The sequence below is a fragment of the Schistosoma mansoni genome (genome assembly GCF_000237925.1).
Source record: "Schistosoma mansoni, WGS project CABG00000000 data, supercontig 0331, strain Puerto Rico, whole genome shotgun sequence".
In the NCBI taxonomy this organism is placed as follows: domain Eukaryota; kingdom Metazoa; phylum Platyhelminthes; class Trematoda; order Strigeidida; family Schistosomatidae; genus Schistosoma; species Schistosoma mansoni.
The window spans coordinates 278-22,591 of NW_017386182.1; the positions used below are offsets into that span (position 1 = coordinate 278).

At 32.9% G+C, this 22,314-nt stretch overlaps 1 protein-coding gene across 1 annotated transcript in view; it reads right to left on the minus strand.

The window, feature by feature from the left end:
* Window positions 1–923: 923 nt before the first annotated feature.
* Window positions 924–22,314, minus strand: part of Smp_199560 (putative homeodomain transcription factor (phtf)) — a gene marked incomplete at its 3' end in the record, with an annotated part of 34,082 nt that continues 12,691 nt past the window's right edge. Inside the window, exons 6-12 of the mRNA XM_018789230.1 lie at window positions 20,794–20,926; window positions 18,442–18,487; window positions 14,496–14,922; window positions 12,311–12,452; window positions 7,906–8,448; window positions 7,493–7,544; window positions 924–1,195 (exon numbers count right to left, since the gene is read on the minus strand). Of these exons, the coding sequence (XP_018644716.1) occupies window positions 924–1,195; window positions 7,493–7,544; window positions 7,906–8,448; window positions 12,311–12,452; window positions 14,496–14,922; window positions 18,442–18,487; window positions 20,794–20,926 (1,615 nt within the window). The remainder of the gene's footprint in view (window positions 1,196–7,492; window positions 7,545–7,905; window positions 8,449–12,310; window positions 12,453–14,495; window positions 14,923–18,441; window positions 18,488–20,793; window positions 20,927–22,314) is intronic.

A 22,314-nucleotide genomic window follows, 5' to 3' on the forward strand; every position in this document is an offset into this window, starting at 1 on the left:
AAACGTTCTAGGACATTTAAACCTCACTACATTATACAATAGTTGATGTGTACACGAACAAGTGCCAGATCTTGATCTGCAATTCATTAGCCATTTTTGTCCAACTTAATCCTACCTTATCAACTTTAACATGAAAGTGTTTTGTAGTGGCTAAACTAATGAATGTCCACTATTACGTGAATTGGTTTAACCAATTTTAACTAGTAAAAACACTGTGACTCATTGGTTAGCAGAGATGGATAGTGGCTAGCAGTAGAATCCAGGACGCACGTTTCGTCCTATTTGGGAATCGTCAGCTGGATGTACCTGCATCTCAGAGTTGATGTTCACTCTGGGACTCGAACCCAGTACCCTCGCTTCAAACGCCATCGCGTTATCCACTCGGCCACTGAGTCCTGATAGCCACTTGCTTGTGCGATGGGGTGAAGTTTAAATTCACTTAGCATTGTTTGTTTGAATCTTCCCATCGATTTGTTAGGACTGCAACTGGTCAGTCTCTAATTGGCATATGTGCATACTGTGCGTATTGCCCCGATATAGCCTTAATTCACAAGCATGTTTACTCAATGACAGTCACACTGACGCTGCTTAAATGATTATTGTTGTTAAGATAGTACATTAAGTTATATCTTACAGCCGAGAAATAACACAGAAAAGAGAGCTACATAGTTTATTCTGTCTAACAAACACTTAGAGAGATACCTTGTGTCCTTAGAAGATAACGTAGATAGGCAAATGTCGCTTAGGCTCTCCGTATCTACTTCAAATTTTCACAGAAAACCACTCCATGATGAATGTTATGAAGCATCAAAGTATGTTACACACTCATTCATCTAACTGTCTGTTCTGAAAACCGATGAGAATTCAGGCCAGTCATAAATCATTCCAACAGATTATTACAATAAAACAACAATGATAATTGCTTACTGTACATCCGGTTTTGAAAACCAATCCATTAAAAATTGACCAGTCACAATATTCCAAAATACGATACAATAAGATTGCGAACAACTAGAAGTTTGTAAGTTCGTATCAATAAATGTACTATGGATTTTTATAGAAACGGTTGAAAACAAATGACCAAATAAACTTAATATAGCATGTAAATATAACCCAATAACAGTGTCTCCAAAAACAGCATTGTTAGTATTGAATGTTCGATTCATTGAATTATTGCCAAAAAATAACAATGTACCTTGCGTTGTTATAAATAATGATTGATATTGATTGCTATTATCAGTACTGCTATTATGATTATTATTATCCAGTATATTTGATGAATTAGTTGAATGAAATATAATAGATATGAATGGTAGAGCAAATGTTGCAACACAAGCAAATATAATGTAATCTGATGAAATACTTTGTCTTTCAACAGCCTGGAATTTATACAACAAAGTAAAATAATAGTATTAATAATAATCATTACAACAATACTACTTAAGTAAAATTGAGATTTAACTCAAAATTCTTAAAATTTTCAAACAACTTATCTAAAATGTCAAATTAGCGCCATCGCCTATCCACAATGATATGCACTGAAGATGCGTTTGGTTGCTTAGTTTATGATTAAGCCTTATTGAGATTACACTTTCAATGTAATCTCAGCATCGTTAATAACATTACCCTTTCTAACTATTGATTTCTGACAACTAGTTTGAAAAATAATCAGGTCCGCTCATAAAATTCAAACATTTTTCACAGCATAGTTTTATAATATATAGAGAGCGTCTTACAAAAAAGAGTACATTTAAGGTGGCGTCTCGAGATAATCGACAGAAAACCGCGTCGATAACCACTACCTCACATTTCAACGTAGTGTCAAGCCACACTGCATCTTGATCGATAAAATTCGATCTGCACTAAAAAGGACTTGACAAACATACATAAGCAGCGGTCTGCTTGAATATCTAGGCTACTTGTTCCTAACATCTAGATATTACAACAAGTTCCTTTTTTGTTCGTTTTAACACAATGTTATGTCTTAATAGCACAATCTATTCAGACGCATTTATGAAAAGTTTTTTACCACCTATCGCTTCACAAGGTACAAAAAATACAATCAGAGACATTGTGGTGGCTGGAAAAATCCATTGGAAAGAATAAACATTAATCAGATGACCATTCCTGAACTGTTAGATCCTAACTGCCAGTCACTGATTGGCAATGTGGACTATATTTAATTCCTACTAAGTCAAAACATGTATCGTAATTGTAGTGCAATCACAACTCAGGAATCCTGGTTAAATGATTTACAAGACGATAGCTTAGTATCACTACAAAATTTTAATATTTATCGTCAGGATTGATGAACAAATAAGAAATGCATAGCGGCGGTGTATCTACATTTGTAAATGTATAGCAACTCTCTTACAATCAATTTCGATTATGGTTAATTTTTTCCAAGCCTTATCTAACAGACAGTGTTATTCCAACGGTGACAATTCGTCTATTTCTTTGCATTATTATGATCACTATCATGCCTGCATAAAAGTGTAGGCTTAATCACATGTGACAGCCGACGCATATATCTCTCTCTCCCTAAAATCCTGGTACCTTAAATATAACTCGCGAATCATTCACTTTACCATGTATACATGTGCTCAACTCCTATTAATAGACTTTGCCTTGCTTTGCTGCGCCCTTATGCGACTTGGCTATAAATTTACCTCTATATTTGCTCGCATACACACATTTGCCTATTTGCTTCAAACTCGCTCGATGTGCCTGTAGATTTGTTATCCGTGCTATCCGCTAGTAAACTGTAGTTTCCACTTCTTATTTCCTGAATCAAAACGCCGTTAGGGATTTATATATTACCGGTTGTCAAGGTGATTGATTAACGAAGCTAAGCCACTAGAAATGTGAACTAGTGCCAATCTACTTTTGCAAGTTTCAAGCTTTCAAACGACCAACATCTACGCACTCTGGACTGCACATCATCTGCACTATCCATTTTCGCTGATGAACTCACCGAATTTGCTGTTACTCCCTTCAATGGTTCACTTTCAATTGTGTGTGGCGATTTTAATTCATGTGACTGTAGCTTTTTTTTCATCACTAGGTCACCAAATGTAGTAAATTTTCCCACTCATTTATATGCCTATTTGGGCTTAGTTTTCATTATTGATGTGAAAATATATGTGACTTGTAAAGCGCTACATTATCTTGTTCTGATCATTGTATAATTCCTGTTCTACCTAAAGTATATAGCAAGTTTGGAAAGAGTACGCTCTTACATCAGACAAAGAAAGTCAAATACAAGAACTACTCTTAAGAAAATATTCAAAATTTGAGAAACATGTTTCTTACAACTAACTGGGGATTATTCACAGATGACTCATTCGAAAACACCGTCGATAGTAGCACTCGTTATTTTAAATTCTGTTTTAATATATGTTGTCCCACTGAAACTATTTTTGTAAGTTTCGATCAACTTACGTCTCCACAACTAAAACGACTACGGAGAGTAAAAGAAAGAATGTAAAAGGAGAAAAACTCTATTGAACTTGGTAAGCTAAATGTTCTAATAAACCTAGAGATTGGGCGTCTGAACTCAATGTTTGTTCATAATTTTCTATCTTGTAACAACTCTCCAAGTATGTGGAAACTAATTAGAGAGCTTACAGGTGAGAGACGCATTAGAGGAGATAACCAGTTGAATGTTTGTGACTTAAATAAGTCATTTGTACGCCAGTTATCTGATGTCACGCTTTCTATACCCACAGGTCTGAAAAATATTTGTGTTTCAATTTTCACTGAAACTGATGTCCGAAAATGCCTCCAGTCACTTAACTCGTCCCAATATTTAGGACCTAATCAAATCCCAAACCTCCTTTTTAATAAGTGGACTGACGTTCTGTGTTATCCACTGATGAACATCACTAACAAATCCTTCTCAACTAATCTCATACAGAAAATGTGAAGATAAATATAATCCCAATACCTAAGAAAGTAACTGGAGGTAAGAATGCAAAATTTAGACCCATAGCGTAAACTTCACATTTTCTCAAAACAATTGAAAAATTATTGATACTCCCACTTCAATATGCACTAAGTGAGCACATTGATCCGTATCAGTTTGCTTAAAAATGCAAAAGCGATTCCTTAGATGCCGCTGTTGTTTTGTATCATAATATAGTGTCCAACTTGGAAAAGGGTGAGAAATATGTTCGATGCGCTTATCTAGACTATACTTCTGCCTTTGACTCTATTCCAAGACAACTTCTACCAAACACGTTAATCAGCGTCAACACTCCCAGCTGGAGTGAACTGGCTATGTTCCTACTTCTCTGGAAGAGAAAAGAAGTGCTTGGAGGAGAGTGCTCAACGTCTCTACTATCTGATGAAGGTGGGCCACAAGGAGCTGTCCTTTCCCTTCTCTTTTTTCTTCATGATCTGCAATCTACCTTGGAAAACACTTTTGTAAATATGCGGACGATCTCACTGTATGTACGCTGATTTCTACTTCTTCACATCCCCTTGCAATAAATGAGATCTTGTCTCCCATTAAACGATGGTTTGTTGTTATTGGTCTAGCACTTAACCCATCTAAATGTGAAACTGCCTGAGACATGAACAGCACCTAAGCACCTTGTCGGAATCCAAGAGAGCTTGTACCATCGGAGATTCTTTGATAAACCGTGTCTAAGGTCAATTAACTTGGTGCAATTCATTCCTTTGATCTCTGTCAGTCTTCTCATGTCTTATTGTTATCGAACAAAGTTCTACATCTCACTTACTACATAAAGAGGCTGGATGCTTTGGGGATTACTTGAAACTCACTCTGACAATTTGTCAATTCTTGCATATTACCTATTATTCTTTACTCTTCTCCATTATTCTTCCCCAGGCTTTTGAGAAAAGACTTTGATGTATTGCGGAGTGTGTTCAAGACAGTTAATAGGGTGTGTGGTGAATCTTTAGGGGTCATTATTAATAATAAACATGTTTCTAATTGGAAAGTCTTACAGATTCAAATCTTTAGAAAAAAAACATTTCACTCAATCCCAGGTATGTTATCTACTTAATTTACATACATATGTATGCAGTTATTGCTTGTAATACTTTTTTTTATTTCCTTTTCTCGTACAAGAAACTTCTTGAAATACTTTGTGCTGAGAATTCCATATTGTACCTAAGATATAATATTGAATAAAGCCATTAATAGTAATAACAATAATATTACATGACATCGGTCAGTAACGAGTGAGCAATCAGTCGTAAAAGAGGGATATATTTGTTTGCCCAGGAAAAACAACCATACAAATTTAAACCATTGATTCAAATTCTATTTAACTCGTTAAAGTAATATAAACATGAAATATCGAAAATATTCATAAAACGAATCTAATTGAACGTGGTATTGTGAGCTCGTTTCAATTATCATCCGTTCAGTACCACTACTACTTTAGAAAATCCCAGGTGTATGTCTCAGCCTATGCTATTGTTAATATATTTTTGGAAAAGTGATTAAATCAAACACAACTAGTTCATGACAAACAACACATAAATGTCAATAATTTCAATGGACTCTGTAAAAAGGTTTAGAAAAAGTAAAAGTAAAACCTGGAAAAGAACCTACACATACAAAAAGAAGAAGCAATCAAAGAGATTTGTCTCATTTTTGACAGAAATTGGCAATCAACGATTTATCATTGAGTTTGGGAATGATTAAATTCGACCCAGCTTCCGACCACTAGATAGTACGTTTGAACCTCAAATCAACCATCTTACTTTAGGTAGCCGCTTAATATAATTTATGGACGACCTTTCAGCGACGCTAAAGTGACCCTGAGAATATCCACCTACTTAATAGGGCTAAGTGAGGGTTATAAAGTAGTGTGAAGAATAAGGATTATGATTTACAATTGATGGTTAGGAATTAGATTTATCGTTTTCATCACATATTGATATCAGCTAAAATGTCAGAATGCTATTTAGACAAATGGGTGAATGAATTTCGCGTCAAAATCCGAGACATGTTATTCCTAAATCTGATTGGTTCCTCTGTAAATTATAGTCTCGCCAATATAACTATTCTGTAAAAACTCACAAACCAAGTTTAGAAGTATGCATATTATCAAAATGTACTCACATATATCACATTCTTTCCAATGTCTAACATAGATAAATTGAATTTCGACAGTTTCTGTCCGGCCCACATATAACAACGAACTGATGAAAATGAAAGTATAAATCATGAATACGTTTCAACATTCCTTATTAACATAATGTGAGGAAATCAACATGACCAAAAAGTAAAGAAGTTAACATGATAAGTCTGATAATGTAAGATAAAATATAGTACACCTTGATTAATATACATTACATTAACCATGGGTTTTAACGATTTCATTAATATTAGAAGAAAGTTATAGCGTAGTGAACGAGAACACAAGTGGGGATAATCGAATGTATTTCAATACAAAATAACAGAACGTCTTAGTAAAATCTGAGAATCATACAGTAAATACTTAATTTGCAAAATGTCAATAATTTGTCTCATACTTGAATGTTCCTTTTGCAAATATCAGTCAATCGTCTCAGATTTCATTGTTCCTGCATTTCCATAACAACTACTTTCCGTTCCCTTTTTTTTTCTCGATTTTCTGCTGCCAGACATTCTATTCCTGACTATCTTTACATACTGCTTATGTGAATATAAATAACCCACACCACAATAGTCGTCTAAATATGATGAAGAATAACTATGATATGCATTCATCAAGGCAGAGGTCAGTCCTTCGATTTCTTATAAACAGTTTTAATCCCATGGACAAGACTGATATAAGAGATGTCTGGGCTTCTTCACGTTGACAATCAAGTTTGCTAGACGAAACATTGGAATTATTAAAATTCAATCGCTGAGATCATTGCAAATATAACTTCTCTATACTCGGAGCCCAACTTTTTCAAACTATTCGTTCTAATATTGACGAATATTTGTATAAATGATATAAGAGCTGTTTTGATCTGAATGATGTTACAAAACTGTTGTATGTGTACTATATAAATAAATTTCATGCTAAACTTATTCTAGATCTGTCATATACAAACAGTACAGAAAATTTGGTTGTTAAAAACAACTAAAGTGAGTCACAGGTGCGGAGATTCCTTATCTCGTAACGAGATCAATTCAAACTGCAGGAACATGAAACTGTGTGACTAATAAGTTGCTTAAATTTGAAAATATCATGTTACTGAAATAAGTCTACAAGTCTCCACTCAAATGCCTCCAAATGGAAACAAATTATTGATGAAAATACCAATGAGCCGTTTGGTACCCCAGAAAAAAGACTTCACAAGAACAATGTTTCCAGAATACTTTTAAAAGACTGTTTCATACAATCTTACCCAAATAATGGTATGACAACGGAATACCCTGAGTCCAACCATCAAACTACAAGTATATTTACACTTATTACTTAGATAAGGTAGAATGCGATGAAATAAATGAATACAAGTATACTAAGTCGCAAATAAAACATACCAGTATCAACTTTTGAAGGTAATAAATTCTCATGGCCATTTGAATCTCTTGTCTAGAAATGTGAACAAAAAGTAACGAGAAGTTTCAAACAAATAACAAAAATTAAAGGGCAAGAACTTATATATATATAACTCCGCCTGTAGCTCCTCCGGGGGCTACTGCCGGTCCCAAGCCCGGGTAAAGGAGGAGGGTTGGGCATGGGGTTAGCGACCCCATCCCGCGACCCCATCCCGTAGAAAACAAACTCGCTAAAAAAACACTAATATATATATATATATATATATATATCATAGGTAATCTTAAATAAACTTTGGTATAAAATGTCATAAATTTCAGTGACTTAAGTTTTAACTAATCTAACAACTCATTGGATTACATTATAACAGAAATAATACACAAAAAATGACACTTACTAAATGAGAATTAATTTGAATTTTACTAACATTTCTCTTGGTTACTTGGTTATCTGACAGTTTTTCTTTTACTTCAAAGTCTATAGAATGTAGAATTTCTTCGTGCACACTCGATAAAGATTCATTTTTCCCATTGTCATTTACAGATTGTACTGATTCGTACAATTTATGAGATTCAGTAGGCTTTTGATGGTTGTTATTCATGACACATTTGAGGTCGTCAAAACTATTCATTTGTCCCGAATCAGTGGTTGGTGATAGAAAAACATTAAGATGTGAAGAACATTTTGGACAATAATGCTTACTAATGCAAGAATGATAATCAGATCGCCCTGATACTTGTTTTTTATTAACTGTTCGAAATTTCTCAGCTGCGTCTGGATTCACATCTAGCATAGAATTTGAGTGTTGCCAGTTTCGTAGTTCATTTTCACGAGGTTGAGATGGGGACTCTACTTCATCTGGACAAGATGAAGAATCAGCATCACTCCCCAAATCGCTATTGATCCGATCAAAGTATTCATTTTCCGAAGCTGTTTGACCCTTGGATTTATTAAAGAGAAAATATACAGAATAATTATCGTTGTCAAAAGGTTGAATAAACATGGAGAAACATATCGTTTGGGAAAATGACGAGTGACTTGTAAGCTAAGCATAAATATAAAATTATGGTAAACAAAAGTAACTAAGTCTGAGAAATCGATGAACTTTCGTAGATTCAGAATTGCGCCATTATGAATCGTATTCTGATGAGTTAGTCCCGGGTTGTACAGTTTGCTTCTTACGAACACAAATTTCTCACAATCAACGAAGTCAAACTTAGTCGTGATCTGAAGCGTAAAACGTTAGTTTTTACTTTGATACAACAATCTGAATTGATCGTATGTGAAAATACATTAAGATTATTCTGTTAGTACCTGGAGTACATAACTAACTTTTTATGTAGTCACCATTCTTTTTTTAAAACTAAAGAGTCCGAAATATTACATTATTTTCATATGTATTTCATCAACTAGTCAACATTTGTTAACTGAACTATGTACTTGATCAATAATAGATTAGGTGAAAATTTTGCACAATTTATAAATCTTGATCGAATTAGCACACATCAGTAGCAGACCCTCCAACTTAATAGTCAAAAGTTTGAAAACTTCCCCACTAAAAACATAATTATCCATGGTTTTGTGAGTAGAATATCATCAATTATTATCACTTCAAAGACTACCTATCGTCTATCTAATAAATGAACGTTTTCCAAAAATATTTTGTCATGCATATATGGACATGGTAACTGATTTACCAGCTATTAGAAAGTGTAAGATGACAACATACAGTAGCTGTCATAATCATCGGATACATTGTCTTCCTGTACAACATTTAATCACCTGAGTCAAATATTGTAACACTTGTTGTTATTCAGAATAGATTATATGAAAAGTGGCAATAATATTAAACCACACCAGTTTTTCTATCATTTGGCTAGGTGATAACAAAGATGACACTGTTCGAGAAATCATCTTCCAAAGCCATAAACTAAAGTCATGATAGCAAAACACAACTGCTAAAACGATGTATTTGGACAGACGGTATTTTTAGTTTTGGAAAGTCAAACACAATTTACAGTATGGTACATGTATACATTGGTTTAATTTCCCATAACCCATTAGTATAGTGAGATAGAATTGTCAGGACAAATCACAGAATAGTAGAGGTAGTAACAGTTTAAGTGGTAGTAAAAAAAATTAAACATCACAGATACAACTTGAGAAAATATAGATTAGTGAAATAATGGTAACAAAATTCGTTATGAATTATGAGACTTGGGATCTAAGGAATGACAAGGAGTGAATGAGGCTACCCCATTGCGAATGATTTTGAGCTATGTCATTCAAAGTCTCGAAACATCGGTTACGTTGATCTCGCGGACCACAACCAGATAGCTTATGCCTACCTACATGGCTCAGTCTAGTAGTCAGTGTCTTAGTTCGCTTAGATTAAGTAAACTTTCTACCTCAATAACTTAAATTCGTTAAGATAAAATTTTTAAATGTGAATTTACTATTCATCACATCATGGACTGAAGATAACTGAAGAATCATACAAAAACTGGTGAAAAGTAAAGGTCTATTTGGTACTAGGTTTTAATAAAAGTGCACACCAACATTTTTGATGCCTATTAATGGGAACTTTATTAAACGATCAATGGGTTGGGATACAGTGGTCCATATTTTCAACTACAATCAACGTCCATCAACCAGTGCAATCTGTATTATATCCCATTCATTATTTTTCTCTCTTGATATAACTGGATTCTGCTGGTTGGAACAAGCCATCAGGAAAATCAAAATTAAAATTCAAACTAGTCACAATTAGAGAGACCCGTCAAGGACAAAAAAGGTAAGCCGACCACTGAGATTTAAGGAAAGAAAAACTGATGGGTGGAATCCTTCGAAGAACTGCTGAATAGACTATCTCCATTACATCCACCGGATATCGAAGCAGCACACACAGACATACTTATAGATGTCACTCCACCAACGATTAAACAAATCAGCATTACCACCAGACAAATCAACAGTGGGAAAGCAGCAGAACCAGACAACACACCACCTGAAGCACTCAACTCAAACACAGAAGAAACTGCAAACACGCTCCGCATTCTATTCAGGAAGATTTGGGAGGAAGAACAAGTGCGATGGACTGGGAAGGATACCTCATCAACATACCAAAGAAGGGAGATCTGAGCAAGTGCGAGAACTACAGAAGCATCACACTACTGTCAGTACCAGGAAACGTTTTCAACAGAATGTTGCTAAACCGGATGAAATACTCAGTAGATGCCCAACTTCAAGATCAACAGTCAGTCAGCTACAAAGTAGGACCAGGAGCATATATGCATCGGTCTAAGTTGCCATATCTCATTAGCACAACAAGATCAACACCGAATTCATAGAAGTAGTTAATTCAACGGTGGTAATATATCAAAGAAAGATTGTATATAAGGATATAGTACAGGAAGAATGAAAGATATGAAGTAATCTTAATCTCACGGTTTAAGGGAAGACAGAGAGTGTATACAACTATCAACTATCAACCAATATCAATACAAACGTCAAGACAGTCCTACTGTACGGAGCTGAAAAGTGGAGAACTATTACAACCATTATCAAAAAGGTAGAAGTATTTATAAACAATGATCTACGTAAGATACTCGACATCCATTGGCCGGATACCATCAGCAACATCCTACTGTGGGAGAGGACAAATCAGATTCCAGCTAAAGAGGAAAAGACGTTGGAAGTGGATAGGACACGCATTAAGGAAATCGTCAAACTGCATCACGAAGCAAACGCTAAGTTCACATCCTGAAGGGAAACGGAGAAGAGGAAGGCCAAAGAACACATTACGTCGGCAAATTGAAGCAGATAATAATAGGATGAACAGAAACTGGAAAGAACTGGAAAGGATTGCCCAGAACAAGGTTGGATGGAGAGAGCTGGTTTGTAGCCTATGCTCCTCCAAGAGGGGTGACAGGAGTATGTAAGTAAGTAGTAGTCACTTCTAGGGGTGTGTAGGTCTTGTATTCGACGTCGGTAAGTAGTAGAAGATTAGCATGGCTGGGTGGGACCAAACAAAGATAAACCAACAGTTTAGTTCTGCCTCATATTCAGCAGTTCACCACTTTTTATTATTCATTGACAAAAATTAAACTCAAAGTAATTTTATTCAGTGTGCTATATTTAGTGACAATACTTTATGTAAATAAGTTAACTATTCCGATGCGTCACAGCCCCACTAACTAAAAAAAGATGTCCTGATTCAGAAGAGTGTGAATTCCACAAGCAGCCAGAAGTGCGAACAACAACGAGTACAACTCAAGCGTATGCATAGCATCGAAATGTCCTTGGGAAACGTTACAAAGTAGCATATTAAAAAAGACAACGCACCAATGACGTTTAAGTTTCTGTCAAGTAGGAAATACGATACGAGGTGAAAATGGGTGCTTATTGCGCGAAAACAAGAAATTAGAATCCATAAAATAAAATTACAAAAATAAGACATTCACCAAGTGAGTTCTAGATATCTATCATCTTAACAACAATGCTGGTGGTTTTATGCAGTATTCTGGTGTTAAGTGGAAACTGATTTCAATTCAAACAGCTTATAATCGGCAAGTACGAACACAGTTGTACGGTGAGAAATATATGCCGGGTTCTTAATGCGAAACAAAGTAACAATAACAAAAGAAATGATAACTTACAGATCTCGAAATTAATATTAAATACTAGGCATGTAAAAATGCGTGTGATCTCACATTTACAACATTACATTAAGAGACATTATAAAACAAGTAATAGTGAAAGCTTTAGTGAATGTAAGAAATTAGAGAATAAAAAGACCTTACTCGACCATTCATATTTGCATCTTGTGACTCATTTTTTGAAAAATAATGTGAATGCGAATACACATTACGAACAAAACCATTGACAGGACCAAAATACTGTTTCATGTGTCGTTTAGGAGCATGAGTAACCGCATCTTGTGAACTAAAAAGTACACATGTAGAAAGGGTAGTAAAACGATCTTATGCTTGAAAAATATTTCAAGGAATGGTAGGAGAACAAACATCAAAGGACTCAAAATACTGGAAGCTCACGAATAGATCTAGGTATAAGCTTTGAGAAACAGTCTTTAAAAATATGCTAGACCTTATGCTGTCAGACATTTGTATTACAAGTTCAATACTCAGTATCAAGCTTTGAGAACCAGACATAGTAGTTTAACACACCAGTAGTAAATTAGATTCATTAGGGTTACTAAGATCAGTGATTCATGAAACTATGAAACTATGGAATCTAGGCAATCATTGGGTTTTGAAAATGACTTTGTATGGGTGAATCAGAATTCTAGCTCAAATATTGGGCTTATTTTATGACGCTACTTATAAATGTGTTAGTAGTAAACGTTTATTCTAAAATAAAAAAAGCAAAGTGTTTGAGATACAAATTGGATTTAAAGGTCGTGATCTATCCATGAATATTGAATTGAATAAGGAAGCACATCAAACGTTCATCCACAAATGTTTTAAAACTTACCAAGTTATGAAGAAACATAATTAATCCAAATAAGTAATTCAAATATTAGCCTTTTAATATGATGGGGATCTTTAAACGATTAAAAGGTTGTGAATAATCCAAATTATTAAATTATTATTTTCCATGTGAAGTACGTAAACAATATAGGGAAAATGTATCGCATACATTACTTACAAGTGCTAGGAACCCAATCTCGATGCAAAAATATCCCTGAAACATTCTTAGCACAATCAGTCTCGAAAATCTTGTAAACAGATTCTTGTGTTTTAACATAATTGAACGTATTCGCTTTGGATTCAGAGACAAGGTAATAGATATCATACCCAATTGTAACACGTAATAAATCAGCGAATTATAATTAAGAATAACTACTAGTGTACATAAAAAAACATATCGGAAAAGAAACTTCTGTTCAGGAAACAGCGACTGATGACTTGAGCATCTTTACTTCAACTGATTCGGTGCAACAATCACAGCATGTTGAACTATCATAGGGATTGTTTGGAAATACTTTTTCATTTTGGTCATTAAATATATCAAAAATACCTACTGAAGTCTCTGTATTAATATTTAGGAGAACTTCGCCAAAAAATTAATCGGCCACTTTCTCGACCAAGCACTTCACGTTTATTTTAACATTGAGTGTATTTGATGGTGGAAGTGTTGGCTATATCAGTAATTTGTTAGTGCATATCGAAAATTAAATGAGTCATCAGATTTTGTGATAAGAAATTAATGAGTTTTAGATTAGCCTTGATAAGCTGGTTCAGATAACTCGAAGTATCAATCGTAACTCAACAAATGAAATTGACAAAAATAAATGCATATCAGCAACCCTTGTTAATACTTATTATTGTGAAGAGACATGATGAGTGCGCTAGTGTAAGACAGGTTGTCTGAACCTAAGAAAATTCTTGTTTTTGTGAACGATTCGATAGATAAAACTGGTGACAGATTAGTGATCAATCGGAGACGTACAATGGATTAAGAGCTTCAAATATAGGCTGGGTTTTCGTCCATTATGAAACGTTACAACGCTACAAAGTTGATGCGGATACTTGTTTACTTCATGCACCTGTTACAATCTAACTTAGTTTTGAAATCATGTGAAAGAATTACAGTTAAGGTTGCCATATGATAAAAAAATCAACGACCTTATTCTTGAGACTTTTCTGATCACTAGCGCACTAAAACGGAAAACACATTCCATGGTATTAGGCTTATTGAAAAACTAGATGTGGATGGACGTCTATCTTCTGAACTGGACAGCTAAAAATAGATATTAAATACTATCAGGTTTTCGATGAAAACGTTCAGTAATCGATAACACACGGAGAAATAAGATTAATGAAAAGCTAGTACAGATAAACAAAATGAAACGTTCGCAAACAAACATTAGTATAAGGCTAACAAAGTTGATAAAATTACTAATTTCAAAAAACATTAATTAAAAATAAGAATCCCAAACTTCAAGTATTAAAAGATCAGACATACTTTGTAATATCCGTTGTTGGTGTCGTTTGTGAATGATCATTTGTATTTCCAGACAAAGACTTAGCCTCAGACCAATTGTAAAATACTTTCGGTGAAGTGGATTTTAAACAACTTTTATTTGTGGAATTCAACGACGACACACGTTGATTAGATGGTTTAAAATTAATATCAGGATTATTAGATGAAGGGATATAGTTACCCGAATATTTTGAATTTTCATTTGACCATTTACTATCTAATACAACTGAATCTGACTCAAGCATATCTGTATCAGTTTGATTCGAATTTATAACAACACGTGGATGTTGTAGGTGAAAGGCACGTTGTAAAAACAAGCGTAAGTATTTAGCACGTTGTCTATTAAACACGGTAATGGTATCATCTTTATTAATACATTCATAAGACTTGTTCTTAAATTCTGAACGACCTAAGTTTTGTTTTTAAAACAAAATAACAAATATAATATATTTGTGGCGACATTTCAGAAAAGATATACAGATATAAATTTTATTAAATATTTTTATAAAATATAAATAAAGATTTCCTGTGTTAGAAGGGTTCATAATCCAAAGCGTTGAATTGGTTCTAGTGACACTACATTTAAAAACGCCTCACGATTTGAAACAAAGTAAAACGTACCAGGAATTACTACTTAGATGTCTGAAATAAGCCTGACCTAAAAATCCCAGCAGAGGAGACTAATGCATTATTTAGAGACCTCTTGAGATTTATCAGTTTGTCACTGAAAATCTTAATTTTTCAACTTAATAATCATTACAATTGATTTTCATCGTACTGATAAGAGACGTCGCAAGTTGAATTCATATATGTTGTATATTTTTTTTACTGAAGAATAAAGTTGAAATTTTTGGGATTTCATAAAACGTGAGATAACAAACAATAAAAATCAGGAGCGAAAAAACGAGTGACTGCCGCAAAATTTATTGCATTCATAGAAGAATATATCTATACTATACAGTTTTTTTATGCTTTGAACCAACGAATACAATGAGGATCTATTCGCCCATACGATAAATACAGAATAATTTATTTTATAGGAATGGAGTGACTAGAAATGATAATTATGTTAGGAAGAAAAAAACTTCAGTGGGACTTAACTGTTTAGACTACATAATAAAAATGAAGAGTGAAAGGAGAAAAAATGCGACGAATTTTTCCAAGAAAAAAAGAATTTCTCTTGCTTCCCTATGAGAAACAATTTTTTGTGTAACATTTAAAGAAAATTCATGTGTTTAAAAAAAATTAAGAGTAAATGGTTGGTTCTATCCCCTAACAAAGTATATTTCCTTCAAAATCATATACAGAATCACATGAACAAATAAATCTCCAAGGTTATTTCAACAAACCACTAAAGGAATGAAAAAAACCTATGATCATTATTCTTGTAGAATATTTTTCGTGAAAATGAGGAAAATTTTCCTATATCACGTGAACTCAACGAACGAATTAAAATTTCTACTCTTTATTCAGTAAAGAATAAAAATAAACATGATAAACTATTTTATAGATGAGAAGAAATATTTCAAAGGAAACTTTTTTTCCCTTAATTTTGTAACTGTTGACAAATATTAACAACAAATAACTAAGTTCTAATGCACTTATTCACTCATAGATAAGAACACAGAATGGATAAAAAGTATGATCGAAAGTAACGATGTACAATTAAAATTTATGGTAACAATAATTGCTGTATAAAATTCTACATTAACGAATATAATACGAATTAACGAAGGGAACAATGAATTTGATGAAAAGTCTTTTTAAATTTTAACTTAATTTACAATAAGAATATATATTTATAAATTAAACAGATAAATAATTAAAAGAACCTAGTTTCATAAGATGATCCTACTTGCATAGTTAACAATCTATTATATCACTTTAACCTTGTTTTGTTTTGAAAATATGAATCCTGAAATTATTATGTCATCAACACTAATTAAAACAAATCCAACTATAAACACGTAGATGAGGATATTTATAACGTGAGACTGTTATGACTTTTGAGCCTGAAAATTATCGTGTGGCTTAATTGCCAATTAAAACACAGCTTATATGACCTTAGCACTATACCAAACCGATGCCACGTTAACCAGTACGAGCATTCTAGAGTCAACTCTGAGTCCTTATTGGGTCTTCTGGCCCAGCCATTAATACTGTTAGACATGGAATACAATTCAATCACCGTGGAAGAAGAATTGTTCATGACACTTGGTCAAATGATGTACTCGCATTCAGTAATCTAGGCGTTTGATAGGGTGCCAGAAAGAAACCAGAATAAGAGTTCATTACCACACAACACAATAGAGAATTCAGAGAGTGGAATCAATCAAGTGGAATGAGTTTTACAATACATGACAGCTACTTATAATTAATGTATTGGAGTATGCGGAGGGTAAGTTTGCATAAACATTTACATAAATGATGAACAATTCTAAATGCATAAACTACAAATAATCTGTCCACTTTAATCTTACTTCAATTTACCAGTCACGTTATTAATTATTAATAACCCATTATATATATATATATATATATATTACTGCAATCAGCTAACATTCATAAATATGTGTTGAAAAGTGTTGTTATAGTTACGTACTTAACCGTATCTTAAGTGATCTTATACAAAGTTTCATGTACGATACTATCTCTTGAAAAGTCTATGGTCATCTTCAAAAGCGTTAGAAAGTAAGGTCAACCTACCAAAAGTTAACAAGACTAAGTGATTATCATTAACAGATAAACATACTTATCACATTTTAATGTTAATAGAACAGGAAAAAATCAACACAACGAAAAGCCCAATCCACAAGTAATCATATCAGCAATACAGGGGAAATAAACAGAATAAAAAAGCAACTTCATCCTGAATGAGCATAATGCACCCTGGTATAGTTCAGTAGTTAAGACGTGGTCACTTAAGTCCATTTGGTTGAAGATTCATTTTCCTCTATACAGTATCCCGGTTTAGGTAAACTGAGAACCATCACAAATTCTGATATAATAAATGTGGATGGAAAATCTAGTAGAAGATATACTTAGTAATGTTAATTATTCTTTCGAAATCAACAGTTACAACTTCAATATGATTGATTATCGAAATGATCAAATAGAAACAAACTGTCTGGAACACCTATGGTATTTCCCTAGTAATGTTGGTTAGGGTTAAGGAATTTAATAGAGTCAAAAGCTGTTAGTACACCAAAAAAGAAAGAACCAAAACAATAATTCTATATCAGGAGTTAATTTAATATTCCAGACATGACACTACAGCAGTATAGCTTCTTACCAAGTAACGAGTATTTACAAAATCACTTTTCTAATACTAAATCACCGAAAACTGTAGACAGGCTTTTGCTGACTGTGAATGTGTTTCAGATAATATATATTGAAACGCAAAAACTTAACACTCAATTAACATTTCAGATCTGAATATCTTAAAACTATTCGTTTCAGAGTTCAAAGTTAATGCCATCCAAATCATCTTCTGGATATTTCAACGTGCAAATAGTTGACAAATACCTTTCCATAGTACCCCAACACTACAACTATTCCAGTAGTAGACGAACCAAACTGAATTAGGTTAATCATAAATATATTTTTGTTATATCCCAATGAGTAGAAAAATGTTATTTCTGACGTTTCATGACTTAATGTAAGCAACTTCTTCAGAGTAAATAAATAACCGAATCCGGTTATTTATGATTAACTCTCTACCCAATCCTCAGTTTATTTGAATCTATCAAGTCCAACCCTGGCATTGATACCTATGAATTGGGTTAAGTAACCGACAAGTGTATGAAGTGTAAATTTAAAACCTTATGAGCACGAGTGATCAGCAGTCAATGTTAAATTATTATGAAAACAAACCAGAAAAGAAAATAAATACCTCAGGAGAATCAATAACCATAAAAATTAAGCTTACCATAATTATCTGGTTGTACGTCACGTTTTTCGTTCAGTTCATTCAACTATTGTAAATATCATAATAAAATTGTTAAGCATGTTATCAAAAGTACATGCAAAAAAGGAATGGAATGAAAAATAAAACTTCACATGTTTATGATTTATATTACATATTTGTGAATGTACGGTGTATATTGAACGTTGTACAATGAATCCCAATAGTCATGAAAAACATTATTCATATGATACAATATTATAAACAAATTGATAATCATTTTCTAACGAAGTTAAATATTCCGACACATAATCTACTAATGCCAACTAAAATACAAACATGTCTGCAGTTTGTCACTCTCTTAGGTTTGATTTGAAAGATCTTTGCCTCTTTTTATCTGACCGTTGAACAATTAAACTAGCGATCTATTTGAATTATACCAGAATACTATAATATTTTCGTATTATTATACTTAGTTCTTTACAAAAGAATATCCTATATAGTGATGTTTTTTCACCAACTATTTCAAGACAGACACTGTCACCTTCAGATAAAGTGATACAAATTCTTTCTTATAGATTATGATCCATTCTAAAATTTAATTGATACAGACGAAATTATGCATGATCTTTCTTTTATTTTAAAAAATAAAACGCTAAAAGTTGCAACTGAAAATTTATTCAAACAAATTAATTAATCCACCTAATGGATTTTCATAATTGATATGGAATACGACAGAACTTGCGAGTGAAACTGTTAGTTATCCGCGATATGAACATTGGTCAAAATCTGAACGAATAACCTGACAGAAAGTGGTTTATAAACATTAGTTATCTTTGATAATTTCTGTTGAATATTTCTCTTAAGAGGCTCGGACCACTTTGTTGGGCGAAACGTCGGGATTATTTAAATTTCGACTGTTAAGATAATGCAGACATAATTTCTACTGCACTTACAAAGAGTGCCAGAAACTAACACTTTAAGTACAACCTCATTCAATCACTATTAGACCAATGATAGACATATATATTGAGATACTTCAAATTAAAATCTTATTACATTACACACAACTTCTTTTCTTAAAAACCTCTTAATTCAACAATGTTCTGCATATAAAATAATTCACGAATATTTGCTGTTGTCCTTAGTCTATTTCTTAGTAAAGAGAAATATACATCTATTAGTGACTGAATGTAAATTAGCAAATGTTATCCGACATATTTAGGATCTGTGCAGATTAAATTTCTTTTGAACCTGAATCATTCTAATATATCATTTTATTTCCACAGATTGTTAAGAAGTACTCTTCACTATAAAAACTCTAAATCTTGAAAAGTAATGAACAAGAACATAGACTTAAAATAATTATATCCCGAAAGAGATGTATATCAATCAGGATCTGCTAAAATGAAATAATTGTATGTATCCTTTCTGAATCTTCAAATCCTGTCGAAAAACTTAAGCCTGGGTACATGAAATCCGCTTCTCAATGTGACTGACCGTCAAAAGCACATCAATCAAATCAGCAGTTACAGTATTAGTGGTAGCAGAAAAGATTAGTACTAACAATACGATTTAAGAAAATATAAATTTGTGTAATCCAAAAAGAATACAAGTTGGTTTAGAAACTTAGTTATCAAGAGAGGACTAAGAGTAAATGTATCTGTGCCATTGAGAGCGAGTCTGAGTCACGTTACCCATCTCTAACCTTTAGCTATAAAAATCGGGCAAGTAATCTGAACTTACCAACACAGTCCAATTAAATCATTAACAGTTTCATGGACAGATACCATTTTTCGATATGCCGTGCTTGGTTTTACTTTAACAAAACGACATGCGTCGAAGTAGCTCATCTGGTGTGTGTAATATTTTTACTTACAGCATGAGTTGAAGACTCACTACGGAACTAGTTGCATCAAGCAATACCCATGCATTTCTCACTTTATCATAATTGGTAAAATCTATTCTTCGTTTTAATTATTAGTAGGTGGAACTAAAACCTCTCACATAAATTATTTCAATAGAAATGTCTTTGAGTTCGCTTCTGAACTGTGACAGTTTGAATAACAGGGTTGCTAACATTTCTCTCATGACTACGAAAGAACTTTACAAGATAGAGATTGAAGCTTGAAATTGACATTTATGATACCATAACAAGCTAACTTCTAGACATTTAGTTTAGTAAGGATAGAGAACAACTAAGTTAAGCTTCTAAATAATTTTTAAAACTACGGGTCGGAATGTTAGAAAGTGACTAAATGAAACAAATGTCGACTAATAAATATTTTCCAGAAACTTTAGCAGACAAAATCAATACATTTACTGATGGGAATAAGACACAAATGAGGGAAAAATTGATCAGTATAAGTTGCATACCTTCTGGAATTCTTTAGATAACTCAACTGGTTGGACAGTAGATTTCATGTCTTCAATCAGTTGGGATTTAAATATATCAGTGTAACTAGAATATATCTTCTTGTCCAAGTGTTTGTCAACACTAGAACGACCACTTTTGATAACAATAAAATAAAGTTGATAAAAGAGAATATTAGTCAACTTTTGAATAATTCATCTTTGTAACCAATAAAAAAGAACTCAGTTTCACTAGTTTATACATTCAATACAACGTATTTTGCAGAATTTGACGACCAGCTTCCATTAATAAAGGCAGACTGAAGTAAGATGACCTAAGACTTAACTAATATGACAAAATAGCTTATTCACTGATTAAAATAAGATAGCAAATCAATAAAAACCAAAAACTATTGAATAACTGTTTTATCAAACGTTTTGACAAAGTATAACTTAAATTCTGCACAATTAAACACAAGAGTGAGTTACACAGTGACTAGAATATTACTTCAGAAATCAAGTTCATGTCGAATGATTTACATTTTTTAACTTCTAAACATATATTAGAAAATAATCTTATGCGTACACAAGTAAATATTGCTAAATATTCTGTAAACATATTACAAAAGAAGTAGAAAGTCTACTTTGTAGATTTAGGTATAGATTTAAACATAAATCAAGTGTCACAAATCATGTTTAACCAAATAGCAACCGAAAGTTGTTTCACGGAAATGTGGAACTTTTCAATAGCTCGATTTCACTAAACTCATTGTTGAATGTGGGATTTTCAATTTCAACAAGGATTGTTACCATACAGTTGACAAACTCAAAAGCATTATTGAGCATACTCAAATTACAAGTGAATAAAATCAGGTCTTAGTTATAACTGCAGTTCAATATATAAAATATGTATTGCTGTTTTATGCTATTATGTCAAATGCATAAAAATATTTAGGCATTTGGCGCGATACTTACTACTACTGAGGCTATTTGTCTTGTGATTTATTATATTTTACAATCAAATATACGAAGAACTAAGAGAAATACACAGATGACGCATGCTTATACCATACAATTACAAATATTTAGATTATATTCTCGAAAACAATATGATAGTATTTTAATTAGCACCATTATACAGCATATAACAATATGATGATTGTCACTTGTTTTTAAAACTACATAATACATATAATAAAATAATGCACTTGGAAAAGACAGTTATTATGCATTACCTACTTACAACATCATACTATTTTATCATGTAGTTAATTTTTTGCCCCTTTAATACACAAAATATCTTCAGCATATTTAGACGACTGAGAGATATGAAAAATCATGTTCTCACTATTCTGATTCATTTGAATGAACAGTTGCCTCAAATGATAATTCTGTTGTAACTGACAGGGTAGGATCCTTAGTTAAAACTCAACTAAACATTTCATTTATTCGTTTGTCAGTGATAAAATATGAAGATAATTCAACCGTAAGCAGATATATATGGCTCAGTTCACTAGTAATTTGTTGATATTGATGTTAACAACA